A 13,974-nucleotide genomic window follows, 5' to 3' on the forward strand; every position below is an offset into this window, starting at 1 on the left:
GGCACAACCCTAAAAAAAAAAGGATAAACAAGGACAGTCATAGTTCATACGAGTCATCGATTGGACCACGTTGTCAGAAGGACCTCGGCCTGTTTGGCTTTGAAAGATTCACATTCTGCGCGTTTTCGTTGAGGGTCCCGTGCCTGATCACGTGACGCATCTCGAGTTGGATTTATTCATTCGCGGCCTCACAGTTGCGAGGTTCCGGCGTTGGCTCGTGTGGTCTTGGGAGGGCTTTTGTGCGACACGCCGCGACGGGTTCAATCAGGGGTGTGTCGACTTTTGTGCGAAAGGCCACATTTGAGTTTTAAACTGGACAAATGGGCCAAATCGGTCATCGATAAGGTACATTTCAAAAAGAAGAAAAGTTCAAATGTACTATGTGTAACACAATTAAATCATTCATTTTCATTTTTTTAAAATCACGTATAATTCATTAAATGACAGCGGAGATAGCAATAGTTAAAATACAAAATAAATAATAACAGAATAGCGAAAGTCCACTGATAATTGAGAGGGATTTGTAATTTCCCTATGAAAACCACAAGATGGCAGCAAAGCGATTTAAACGAAGAGAATAGCAAAAAAACAAAGACAACATAAAAACTAAAAAAACAGCGCGGTCTGTATGACATCTCCAGGACTTCAAATGTTCAAGAGTGGCAAGTTAAAGAAGACTAATATTCTGCTTGGATTCATTTTTTTTTAAAAATTATTATTAGTGTGCTCTGTAACAACACAAAGAATCGTCACCAACACTTTGACACCACGCTTCGAGCTCGCACACAATCATAAACCCATGTCACATAAATGCCTGTATTCAATAGTTTCATTATTCATCACAAACAAACAAACAAACTTCATGAGTCTCTTCAACAGTATTAGCAAAAGAAATATATTAAAACCCTATATATATATATATATATATATATATATATATATATATATATATGTGTGTGTGTGTGTGTGTGTGTGTGTGTGTGTGTACGCAAACACAAATGAATTGAAAACAATGCACAATCACTCGTCTAAGAAAAGCCGGATCCGCAAAAAAAGTCAGAGGCAGAGCCAGCCGCTGTGGTACCACCGCTGGCCACAACGGCTGCAGGTCACCAAGGTCACGGCCGGGTCATCGGGGCCTCCCTGCCGCGCCCACGCCGGCAGGAACAGCACCCCTCGGTTCACCCGCGTCACCGTGCAGTCGAAGCCGCCGCAGCGCCGGCATCGGAGCCGGCGCGTCGCCGTCCCCTCTGGCCCGCGAGGAAGCTGCCGCTCGCTCACGCCGCGAGACGAGTACTCCTCCCTCAGTTGCCGGAGCTCGGCGCAGGCCATCTCCTCCGCCGTCATGCGGGCGAAGGCCTCCGGAGTTCAGGGAGCCGCTCGCCGGGCCCTGGCGGAGGTGGGCGTTTTTTGGATTCCTCAAGTTGGCCACTTTGCTCCTCGCGCAGGCTTTGTATCCGACCCGATCGGACGCGTGGATGCGGCGGACGTGCCGCTCGACCTCCGCGGCCAGCTCCGTGGCCTTGTCGCCGTCGGGCGCCTCGAGGCGGAGGGCGGAGGCGAGCAGCCCGACGCATTTGGACCTCACGGAGGCCGCGGCGCCTTCTGCTCGATCGACCTCAGCCACGGAAGACGACGAGGAGCCCGACGACGAGGCCTCTTGCTCTGTTTCTGCCATTCCAGACTTTGAATTCCACTGGTGGGAAGTAAAGTACAAATACTTTGTCACTGTATCTTTGATATCCTGGTACGTATTTCAACCCAAGTGTTATTTTTTCCTGACATTTTACTTTCCGAACACTTGCAAACAGATTGATTTGTACTTTTTACACTCGTGTACCTTTCGGAGTACGTGAGTCGAATACTCAAAGATACTATGTAAAAATGTCCACTTCTATAGTCGCGCTGCTGTTCATTCATATGATCGCAATTACGCAAACACTGGAAATCGTATCGTGAACTTCATTCCTGTACACACGTATATTCTTCTGCAGGACTTTGCAACAATAGGAAAACACCCGTACCGCTAACTCCAAGCAAGGCCCCGCTCTCGAAGAAACCAACACGGTCCCAAATTGACCGAGAATGCGTTCTCGGCCCGACCGGTGCCGTTCGATCTTTGGCCGATCTCATCAACAGTAGAAACGACACCCTCGTGAAAATGTTGGGACGAGGTACGAAGTGAAATCAAAGCATTGAATGAAAAGGTCAATCATATGGGAAAAACAATGGAAATAAATGAAAATGGAATTTGAGGCTCCTCGGCGTACCAATTTGCGGGATTCCGCTGAAGGACGAGATTGTTGACTTGGGTATCGCAGTTACCAAAGATCAACAAAGATGAACGTCACTTAATTTCAACCCTATTTTACAAAGAACTGGGGAAAAAAAAGAGGGGCAGATTAGATTTGACGTGGGAACACGTAGGGGCTCGAATCTGATTGGATAAAACAATATAACTAACACAGCCGCTTTAAACTCTGCAGCCAAGAGAAATGTTATGAAATGAAGACAACAGATTGTGGAGAAAAAAATGTAAACACCTTCATCAGGTAGAATTTAGGTTGTTAATGTCATCTGCATTTGGTTTCCTTTGACTGTACTTGTGAAATGTGTCACGACAATGAAATACAAGTAAAACGAGCCTTTTGTGAAGATATGGGCATCTAAAACTAGTGTGTGAGTGTTGCGAATACCTGAACTTTGTCACTTCCATCGCTACAATCCCCAAATTCAATTGTTGTCCGCACCGCAGCGGCCATGTTCGTTTCAAAGGAGGGCGCTGCGTAAATCGGTCGCCAGGTGGTGCTGCTGTCGCATTGGAAGCCGCTCCGGGAAACGGAAGTCCATCTGCGATATCCTTCTTCGGTCGTAATGGTGGTTGGCAAAATGGCGCTGAAGTACATTAGCGCCACTCACTGGTATTGAGCGTAATTCAAGTATGACTAGCAAAACAAGTACTCTGGTGAGTATGATGCATTTTATTTAAATGGGTTATGTTTTTTTTGGTCAGGCGGCACGGTGGACAACTGGTTAGCACATCAGCCTCACAGTTCTGAGGACCGGGGTTCAAATCCCGGCCCCGCCTGTGCGGGGCCGGGATTGCATGTTTTTCCCCATGCCTGGGTGGCTTTTCTCCGGGTACGGCGGTTTCCTCCCACATCCCAGAAACATGCGTGGTGGGTTGACTGAAGACTCTAAATTGCCCGTAGGTGTGACTGTGAGTGCCAATGATTGTTTGTTTGGATGTGCCCTGCGATCGGCTGGCGACCGGTTCGGGGTGTACCCTGCCTCTCGCCCGGAGATCGCTGGGCCCTACAGGCCCTATTGAGGAGAAGCGGAACGGATGATGGATGGATGAATGACTGAACGTTGAATATCCAAATGCGTCTATTTTGGTCTTTGTTTAAATGAAGCAAAATAGACGTCCCAAATGTTTTCAGAACATATGTCATGAAGCCCGCGGGGGGCGATTACGTAACCTGGGGTATGACATCACCGTCCACGTATTATTTTGGAAGTAAGCTCCTCGGATATATGCAGCGAAGGCCCCTGGGAGGAAGCCGGCGGGGGCGGCTTCTAAAAGCTTTCGGTGCCAGTAATGGCGAACTGCTCGCTTTAATATATTCGGGAATGTCTCCCGGTCGATGTGGAGGAGGGTCACTTAGGAAAAGGGGGGGGGGGGGTCAGCGTCGCCAACAAATGGCCTCCTCCCTATTGTTGACGGCACAAGACCGCTATTCTTTTGGATCTCGTCAAATAATTTCACTGTGGGAATGGAATTTTACTAGCATGCGGCCTGCCATGATGGCCCTGCTCCAAGAGGTGGCGCTCTCTGCACTCTGCTGACTGCTTGGGAGGCCTGCTGTATCACTTCCTGCTTGTGATGGCCCCGCCCCTGGCGCAGAACACGCAGCACAAACACACAAAAAGCGAGCGAGAGACTGACATCATAGCACGTGGTGGTGAATAAAAGGTTACAAACAGGCTAAAAACAGGTGCAGCGCTTATGTACAGTGTTCTTCCCTCACTTTTTAAATGATGATATGAGGAGGAATGAGGTGAGTTTTGTTATTTGTGGCGCGGTGTTCCAGTCGTTTGGGGCAGAAAATGGAAAAGAAGCTCCGCCGAAAGCCGCGCGGACTTAGGGAGGGAGCGAAGACGTTAATAAAACAGCTGGAACAACGGAAAGTGCGGGTGCTGGTATGCATGGTGAGCAGTGAGCAAAGATAGAATGGGGGCTCGCTAAAGTACACTTATGTTGTCAAATGTAGGGAGTAAAAGTAAAAAGTCGTCAGAAAATCAATACCCAACGAAAGTACACGTCCCGGAAAAATCGACTTCATTGCAGTCATGTCAGTATTTACCACCGTGGCATACACAAAACCTAATACACGTTCCCAGCACACATGAACAAAATGAATCTCAGGATGCTGGCCAACAGTGTTCGCAGTGAGCGCACGATGGCGGTTGACGTCGAAGTCGCGTTAATGTAATTTGACAAGCGTGTGTGTGCGTGTCGTCGCTCGCCCACGCATCACAAAGACCTTGAGTGTGATCCCACATGACGGAGGGAACTTTTTTTTTTTTTTCCTCCGTCGTTCGGCCCTGAAGGCCGATCCGTCGTGACCGACGCTCCCGCCGCGTTTGGTGGGCTCCCACTTCGGGGGTGTGATCGGCCAGACGTCGCCATGGTTACGCCGCGGGCAGGCGGCAACTTGCCGCGGTGGCCGTTGAAAGGCTGAGATGGAGCGATCCGAACGCGAGCTGATGGCGCAGGATGTGAAAATGTCGTAAGGGCGACTGATCATATTCCTGAAACAAACAACCATTGGGCGATGGAGCAGGAAACGGTCCGAGGCCAAAAGGAATGCAGGAACATTTTGGCTCCAGTTGCACCAAATCCTGCAAATTGCCACAAATGCGTCATGACAAGGGGCCATATTTATTTCCGTAAACCCACTGCGCCACGTGGCGTCACTTCACGGACGCGTTCCTCTTCAAATTACACGTCGCCTTTGAGATTGTAATATTATCGACTACAAAAAGATCAGCTCTCACAAAAAATACAAATTGGGCGTCAAGAATGTTAAGTTCAACACACAGAGCTGGCTAGCCCATTAGGCAATATAGGCATAGCCACCAGGGGGTGCCACAAAATTGGGCAAAATATATTTTCACTCCAATGACAGTATATTAAAACGAATAATTACTATTAAGTTTCAAGATCGTCTCCTCGGGCTCCACATTGGTTGGGCTGGCTCGGCAAACGCGGAAATGTCGTTGGTGACGCTTGACCTCGCACAAAGGTGTAAACTACAGCGAGCACACATACCGTAGTTAAGCATTGACCTCGCTGATAAGCGATCGCGGCGCCGCACCCGATTTCCAAGTGAACATGTCGCTCGGCGCTTTGACCTCCTTCAAGTTTCCTCCTGTGTCCTCTTCTCCTCCGCTCGCGTCGTTTCCGCTGTGCGAGGAAGTTTGAATTCCAGACGTCCTGGAATTCTCATTCTTTGGGCCTGCAGTATGAGACGACCCTTTTAACACAAAAGTACTCACGCGCCGTACTTAATTAGAAGTATGGCTGCTAATGGATAGAAGTATGGATAAAACAAAAAAAAAAAGTCTGAAGAATTGCAGATTCAACTCCTTTACGCAAGTAAAAAAGCAACAAGTAAACCTGCAATATCGACTAAAGTGAAGCACTTCCCACAGCTGTTTAACACTTTCGGCCTCCTCATTATTAGCACCCACCTTTGTGACCCCTGCGACCCTTGGTCCCCGTTTGGACGGCAAGTCAGATCGGTGCAGGAATTACGTGAGGAGAAATAAAAGAACGACACGACAGGATGTGGCGTGTTAATGTGAGCGCTCGCACGCTCCAGATGCCGACGCACACCCTTGCGAATTCCTCGTTGCTTGTGTGGCGAATCGGCAGGAGCAGACTGAAAGCAGGTCAGCACCTCTCGCTTGCAATGTCGGCCTAATCAATAATAAACACGCACACGCATACACACGCGCTTGCCCGCACTTGCTTCTCTTCTCGTTTTGGTGAAATCGCCGATATGCTTACGTCAAGGCGACATACCGTACAACCCCAATTCCAATGAAGTTGGGACGTTGTGTTAAACATAAATAAAAACAGAAGACAATGATTTGCAAATCACGTTCGCCCTATATTTCATTGAATACACGACAAAGACAAGATATTTCATGTTCAAACTGATCAACTTGATTGTTTTGAGCAAATAATCGTGAACTTGGAATTTTATGGCTGCAACACGTTGCAAAAAAGACAGAAAGTTGAGGAATGCTCATCAAACACGTGTTTGGAACGTCCCGCAGGTGAACAGGCTCATTGGGAACAGGTGGGCGCCGTGATTGGCTAGAAAAGGGGCTTGCCTGAATTGCTCAGTCGTTCACAAGCAAAGATGGGGCGAGGTTGACCTCTTTGTGAACAAGTGTGTGAGGAAATAGTCCAACGGTTTAAGGACAATGTTCCTCAACGTACAATTGCAAGGAGTTTAGGGATTTCATCATCTACGGTCCATAATGTCATCCAAAGGTTCAGAGGATCCGGAGAAATCACTGCACGGAAGCGCCAAGGCCGAAAACCGACATTAAATACCCGTGACCTTCGATCCCTCGGGCGGCGCTGCATCAAAAACCGACCTCAATGTGTCAAGGATATCACCACGTGGGCTCAGGAACACTTCAGAAAACCAATGTCAGTAAATACAGTTCGGCGCTACGTCCGTAAGTGCAACTTGAAACTTTACTATGCAAAGCAAAAGCCATTTATCAACAACGCCCAGAAACGCCGCCGGCTTCTCTGGGCCCGAGCTCATCTATGATGGACCGACGAAAAGTGGAAAAGTGTTCTGTGGTCCGACGAGTCCACATTTCAAATTGTTTTGGGAAATGGTGGACGTCGTGTCCTCCGGGCCAAAGAGGAAAAGAGCCATCCGGACTGTTATGGACGCAAAGTTCAAAAGCCAGCATCTGTGATGATATGAGGCTGTGTTAGTTAGTGCCAATGGCATGGGTAACTTACACATCTGTGAAGGCGCCATTGATGCTGGAAGGTACATACAGGTTTTGGAGAAACATGCTGCCATCCAAGCGACGTCTTTTTCCTGCTTATTTCAGCAAGACAATGCCAAACCACATTCTGCACGTGTTACAACAGCGTGGCTTCGTAGTAAAAGAGTGCGGGTACTCGACTGGCCTGCCTGCAGTCCAGACCCGTCTCCCATTGAAAATGCGTGGCGCGTTATGAAGCGTCAAATACGGCAACGGAGACCCCGGACTGTTGAACGGCTGAAGCTGTACATCGAGCAAGAATGGCAAAGAATTCCACACACAAAGCTTCAACAATTCGTGTCCTCAGTTCCCAAATGTTGTTCAAAGAAAAGGTGACGTAACACAGCGGTAAACGTGAGCCTGTCCCAGCTTTTTTGGAACGTGTTGCAGCCATAAAATTCTAAGGTCATGATTATTTGCTAAAAACAAGCAAGTGTATTGTCTTTGTAGTGTATTCAATTAAATCTAGGTTGAACATGATTTGCAAATCATTGTATTCTGTTTTTATTTTTGTTTAACGCAATGTCCCATCTTCATTGGAATTGGGCTTGTACATTCATGGTCACAATTTAGGTGCAGCGGTCATTTTTGGATCGCGTTACTGTAAAACACAGGGCGCTAAGCTACAGGCAAACATTCCGTCGTGTTGCGCTAGTGGGTTACCTCGCTAACGTGTCCGTCAATACTGAGCATTATCAACCGGAAAGACATCAGCTGTTCTACGGCCGAGTCATGCCGCGTCACATTTGTTTATATGCACTCGCACATCGGACGTAATACAGAGCAGACTCTGTTTTTTTTTTTTTTTTTTTTTTAAACGAGGAAGTCACAGAACCGTTTGAGGCGTCTCTGCGGAGGATCAAAATGTCGATGGGATCAAACACGAGCTCAAGCGGGAAGACCAGAAGACGGCACGCAGGTCGCGTTCGCTTCGTTCTCCCTTTTGGCAGCACGCGATGGAAGTCGGTCAGGCGCTCGATTCCAAGCGGACATCGTTTTCTCACAAGACACACGGCAAGATTGTTCCGCATCCTGAAGTCGAGAGGAAGCACCTGGCAGGAGGGCGACGTCCCGCTACTCGCAATGTTCTTAGCCGGCTTCAACGTCGGCTGTAAATTGCCAATTGTTCGGGCGTTTATTGCCGTTCTCCACAGGAAGACGAACGCAAGCCGCTCTCCAAAGGCCCAAAACAGCAAGGAGGTTCACAATCGCTCTGCCGGTCTCGTTGGGTCACTGCGCCGGTGTGGGAGAAAAGGCAGGACGGGGATGAGTCTGCATGTCAAACATGATTTTTGTCTCGGTAATAATTCTGAAACGGCGTCGCCCCAGAAAAGTTCAGACTGACAAAAGCGGAAGGACGGAAGATGGCAGAGAGGGCCAAAACTCCACATGAGGTTTTGATCAGAACAAACATGACGCGCAGTCTGCCGCCTTTAAAGCTTGCGCTTTGAAGGTGGAGGTCAGAGGTCACTCGCATCTCATTGAAATGAATGGAAATGCCGTTCATCCGTTCCATCCTCCCCCAAAAACATTTTTGTCGTCTTTTTTAAATGTTTTTTTTTGAAGGGCTATTTTAGCACTTTATAAAAAAAACATAGTAATAACATATTTTGATCGAATAGAATAGAAAGAATTCAACAATTTGTGCGGCATGATGAATTCTTGGCGGTTCCTTTTGGTGTCCATGACTTGGCCGCTGGGGGGGCAGTTAACTCGAGTCATGCAGACACAAACGAAGAAGAGTTTCACAACGACTGTAAATGACTCAGTAAGCTTCAATAATAATATATGAAATACCTGTGAGTATTGTTATATTGTCCATCTACGTGTGTTGCTGCACCGTTTATATTCAAATGTCTGTTTTTCAAAGCATTACAAGACTCACACAGTTGCTATTTGTGAGCCCGTCCATGGCATTCCACGTTGTGTTAGCAGTAAGCTAGCGCACGTTAACGCAATGCGATGTGGTTTTAAATACAGAACAATGTCATTCTGTTTAATTTGTAAACTTCAGGTGGGCGTGGCATTAAAAAGCTTGACGCCACTTATTTTTCAAGAATTGTTCCATTTTTGCCAAACTCCTGCTTGTTGTGAAGTAAATCGAGCCGCGCGGCCTGTCACCTTACAAGCGCGCCGCCTATCTATCTCCAATTTTTGCTCACAGGTCAAAGCAAAAAAACGTATGTCGAAAAAATGAGAAAAGGCGGGTCACGTCTCAAGGCACCGCTGGACTCCGTTACTGTACTTCAGTGGATTTTTCAGGTAGGTCGACCTGCGAACTCCACACAGGAAGGCCGTCGTCAAGATCCGAGACACCAAAAGCTCAAAAGTGCGAGGCGGACGTGCCAACCGCCCGCTCGGCCGCCGCCGCCGCGCTGCCTTCTGACCAAACAAGCAACAGGAAAGGCGACAGAAACGTCGCAAATAGCGCTCGGGTCACGCTTCCTGTCGTTCTGCCGCTTCAGCTCGCACCGGGGAATTCTGGGTAACGGCGAGTAGCCGCGTCGCTCAGAAAGGTCACGTCCTCGTTGGCGAGGGCGATTGCAGAAGTGGAAATGCAGGTTGTCGGTTCTCCATTTTGGCTCAGTAAGATCTTTGGTACGAAAGTATCTCTACTCTACAGTGGAGCCCCACAATTTGTAGGGGATGAAAAGCGAGTATGCGAGGGCGCACTTTATTTGTATGTCTCGGCGGCGGCGGCCCGGAACCCGGAAATGTATTTTGGGCGTGTCCGAAATCGAATGTGCATTTTGATTGGCTGCGACGTTGCTTCATCGTGCAACAAAAATCTGAATTTTGAACCGCTGCAAAATCAGCGGGCGAGCGATCGGCCACTCCGCCAAAAACTAGTCGCCGGCCACGCACGCTCCGCGACACTTCAGTCGGGTTCGGCCACATGGCCTTCGAGGCACATGGACACAAACAAAACAATACACGCAGTATTTCCTGTACATTTCATGATTGAAATTTGTTTTGTTTTTTTGGGGGGGCTTCAAATACGTTTGAAAATGTGTTTGAAAAACTTGAAAACTTTGCTCGAATCGGTTTAAATGTGCTTAAAGCGTGTAGGACGGGTAAAACGAAAAGGAGAAGAAATGTTTCTCCCCTCCATGGTCGTACGGTCTGGAAGGCGGTAAAGAGGTTTCACGATCAAATCAGCAAACGCATGTGCGAGTAGCAAACATATTTGACTTCCTCAGTAACTGCAAGGACGCCGTGAGGCTGGCCGCAAAGCAATTGAAAAGAAAAAAGCAGATTGTTGATTGGCTCCCCGCGAGCAGCGGCTCGGAAAGCACCGCATCGGCAGCAAAAAACCCAAAACAAACGCCTGCATACTTAACAAGCCCTGAACACGGAGGGAAAGTATGTCCAATAAACCTCTTTTACGATGTGTTGCGCTCTGAACGGCTTGGCACGACGCCGCGGAAGGTTTTAAAGAAGCAGACGGTCGGATTCCGTGCTCGCCTCGGCAGACGAGGGACGACATTCCGCATTCCTGAAACGACGACGACTCCTCTGCAGAAAGACGACAAAAGAGCGATTCGTCAACTCGGGGCCAAACGGCAGAGGGAAAAGAAAAACTTGCCACTCGATGTGATAACACGCTGTCCTTGTAACGGGGGAGCTTATCTGGCCGCGACGGCGGAAGGGCCGGCCCGCATTCTTTTGTGCTGACCTCACGCAGGAACACCGTGAACCCAAAAAGGCTTCATGGAAATTCGAGCAGCAAACCAATATTGTAGATCGCGGCCGCCTTTCGCGTCGATGTCCAGGAAAACGCTCGTGCGCCTTCTTCGCTTGCCGCCTTTCGTTCATCACATCTGCACGCGACCATGCAGAAGAAGCAACGGAGGCTTCTCACGGGCAGGAATGCCCGCAGATCGGTTGGACGGCTGCCCCAGAAAGACGACGCTCTCGACTTTCTCCAGGGAGCGACAAAGTACAAATACCTTCTCAGGACCTTTCTGTACTTAACTCGGGTATTTGCGTTTCTCATCATTTTTTTATGTTCACCTTCCTACATTTGAAAAGATTTATCTGCACTTTTCACTCCTGACTTGGTCAAAATAGTCTTGGTACTTTTTTTTCAGTCGACATGGGGGAAAAAAAGATGTCAACTGCAGTCAAGACTTTGACTGATTGCCAAATTCAAATTTGGTTGCTTGGTGAAGATAAGCGGTACAGAAAATGGATGGATGGATGAAATGGAATCAAGATGGAGGAAGGTGAACTAGGCAGAACTCATGACAAAGTAACAGAAGAAGAAAGAAATGTCCTTTCCATTGAAGAGAATTGTTTGATGTTGGAGGCTCTGTGAAAAGTCAAAATTGTATCATGTCAAAAAAAAAAAAAAAAAAGGTATATTTTGTCAGTGCTAATCATAATAATTGAGCCAAAACCGTGCAAACGTGTTTTAAAAACATAATGACCTGAGCTAACACGAGCTAGCTTGATTTTCTTCTCAGCACGTAAACACAAAGGGAAACGATCTTGTGTGCATTGCAAATGTTATCAAAATGGGGATTCTCGACAGATGAAAACAATTATTATTATTATTTTTTTATTTTTTTAAACTTTTGTACTTTTGCTGTAACCAGCCTTTTTTGATTTCTTTGTTTTGGACACTCGTACAAGTGCAGATACGTGCGAGCGCTTGTTGAGTCCCAAGCTTTTGGAGGAATGCACAACGGCAGCCGGCGGCTCGTGCGAGGAATGTTCACGATCATATCTCGGTCCGACTCCGGTGTGTGTGTGTTTGCGCGCGCGCGTGTGTGTGTGCTATTGGTGGGGGAAAAAAAAAAAAAAAAAGTGTGTCTGTCTCTGGATGGATGCAAGGATTACATAAGGCTGCGCCTGATTGGCTCCCTATCAGCATGACAACTGGCACATCCTGGTGGATTATGGGTAATAATATTGGGAGGCGGCCGTGTCTGTTTTCAGTCTGTGCAGGCTTTGTCGATCACAATACTCCCGCTAAATACCACGGCTCAGCTTTTGAAGGAAAACCGAGCCGTGTTTGCGCAGCCGACCTCAAGACAAAAGTCCTTGAGTGTTTCGGGGCAAACGAGCTTTCTCGTTATTTACACGAGAAAGCTCGTTTACGTGATGAGCGCAGCCGTGACACGGCCGGTCGCGGTTCGCCCATCGAAGGCAAAACACAACAAATCCGCGAACCCCATGGCAGCGGACGGCCTCGTTTCGTCGTCGTCGTTGTTGTTTTGTATCTTTTCTGCGGTTGTCTTAAATGATGTCAGCTATCGCCGACGCATGCCTGGTGAAAAAACAAGCTGAGAGCGAGGCCGAACCATCTCCCGGGGTCTGAAGCGCGCACGCGGATCGGCCCGTTGGAGTCACAGCGGCCATCTGCTGCGTTCTGGCAGCGGCGGAAAAATGTCTGCGCTCTGTTCCCGCGCGTGTCGCATCTCGTCATTCTCACTATTTAGCTGCCCGCGGTCTCATTTAGTCGCAGCCCTGACAAACAGTTCTCCGGTTCCCACCAAAGGTGCAAGAAGATCCGTTTTCCTTGTGACCTTTTCGCTCAAGCTTCAACCGCCATTGGTCCGGCGAATTGTGCGCGCTTGCTTTATTTACTGTATATACATCACTTTAGTCATACCCGTAACAAAGCAAAGTGCAAGAGTCGCGCATAGATAGTGACAAAAAGTGCATTTGTCAAGTATACATCGTATACTTGCATGAAGTGCATTTGAAACATTGAGCATTTTCTGCAAATGAATGCTCTAAATGACAATATTTGTATTTGGAATGTTGCCGGCGGTTTGCAGAATAAAACAAAATCGTGTCGTTTCGTCAAACGAAGAACTAGGGCTAGCCAAATCAGAGCAAATGCTTATTTTCGTTCCAGAGCTGCCTATTCAAAGTCCACCAGTCACACACAAAGTGCACATTTGAATTGCATTTTTAGCAGCGACGCATTCGCTGATGCTTGAGAACCCTTCCCACTAATGAGCTCCGTATTACACGAACACCCTCGCGGGCTGCAGAGCACTTAGGAAACGGGTACGCCGACAGAGCAGCGCGTATCGCTGTCATGAATTGTTAGCACGAAACAAAACAAAGTCTTGGCGGTCGTCGTCCGGTTTTTTGGGGCCTCGAGCCCGGTCTTGCACTCCCAACTGTTTTTACCACGACATCGATTTTGAACTCCATTTTGCAGCGTCGTCCTGTCTCAACGTGCGATTCGATTTTCTGGGGCGACCGAGCGTTTGCTGGTCCGGCGGACGCTAGCAGATGCTGCCGGAGACGAAAATGTAGGGAAAGGTCATCGGCCCGCTCGTCTGACGGAATGCGAGCGGCGTCGGGCGGGTTTTGACACATTCGCAGCGCATCCACATCGGAACCTCGATTTTCATGAAAAGCACTCACGACTTCGGTTTGGGATCACAGACGCATTAACATTTCAGGATCGACCGAAAATGCGCGTTGCCTGCATATTTGCAATTCACAAATTTCCCCTCGTCAAAAAAAAAAAAACAACAACATTTTTTTTTTGAATTCAACCTGTTATTTGCTGAAAAACTCACCTATTTGCTGTTGTTGTGCTCAGGCCAACACCCTGTCTAATATAAAGCTATTGCTTTGACGCCAGTGATGTCACTGATGGCGTGGTGGTACACTCGCCTGACTTTGGTGCGGGCAGCGTGGGTGCGAACGGTCGTCCGTGTCTATATGTGCCCTGCGACTGACCGGCGACCAGTTCAGGGTGGAGTCCGCCGTTCGCCCGAAGTCAGCCGGGATAGGCTCCGGCGCCCCGTGACCCTAACCAGGATAAGCGCTGTTGAAAATGGATGGATGGATGGATGCGTTGACGCCGGTCTACCGGGTCGGGTCGCGATGAACTCTGCGGCGGCGCCTTCCGTGGCCGCG

At 48.3% G+C, this 13,974-nt stretch overlaps 1 protein-coding gene and 2 long non-coding RNA genes across 3 annotated transcripts; 2 read left to right on the top strand and 1 right to left on the bottom strand.

Annotated features, from left to right (window-relative positions):
- Window positions 1–965: 965 nt before the first annotated feature.
- Window positions 966–2,773, bottom strand: LOC133396947 (transcription elongation factor A N-terminal and central domain-containing protein). The gene is given in 3 exon segments (XM_061667296.1): window positions 966–1,368; window positions 1,370–1,696; window positions 2,697–2,773. Coding segments are annotated over 3 exon segments (705 nt in total). The 5' UTR covers window positions 2,763–2,773; the 3' UTR covers window positions 966–1,056.
- A 111-nt stretch (window positions 2,774–2,884) lies between these two features.
- On the top strand, window positions 2,885–7,566 carry LOC133412397 (uncharacterized). Its single transcript, XR_009769761.1, has 2 exons — window positions 2,885–2,965; window positions 6,569–7,566. It is a non-coding gene; the product is annotated as an uncharacterized LOC133412397 (long non-coding RNA).
- A 2,704-nt stretch (window positions 7,567–10,270) lies between these two features.
- LOC133412395 (uncharacterized) lies at window positions 10,271–11,307 on the top strand. The gene is made up of 2 exons (XR_009769759.1): window positions 10,271–11,066; window positions 11,178–11,307. It is a non-coding gene; the product is annotated as an uncharacterized LOC133412395 (long non-coding RNA).
- Window positions 11,308–13,974: the final 2,667 nt, after the last annotated feature.

The sequence above is a fragment of the Phycodurus eques genome, chromosome 1 (genome assembly GCF_024500275.1).
Source record: "Phycodurus eques isolate BA_2022a chromosome 1, UOR_Pequ_1.1, whole genome shotgun sequence".
Taxonomy (NCBI): domain Eukaryota; kingdom Metazoa; phylum Chordata; class Actinopteri; order Syngnathiformes; family Syngnathidae; genus Phycodurus; species Phycodurus eques.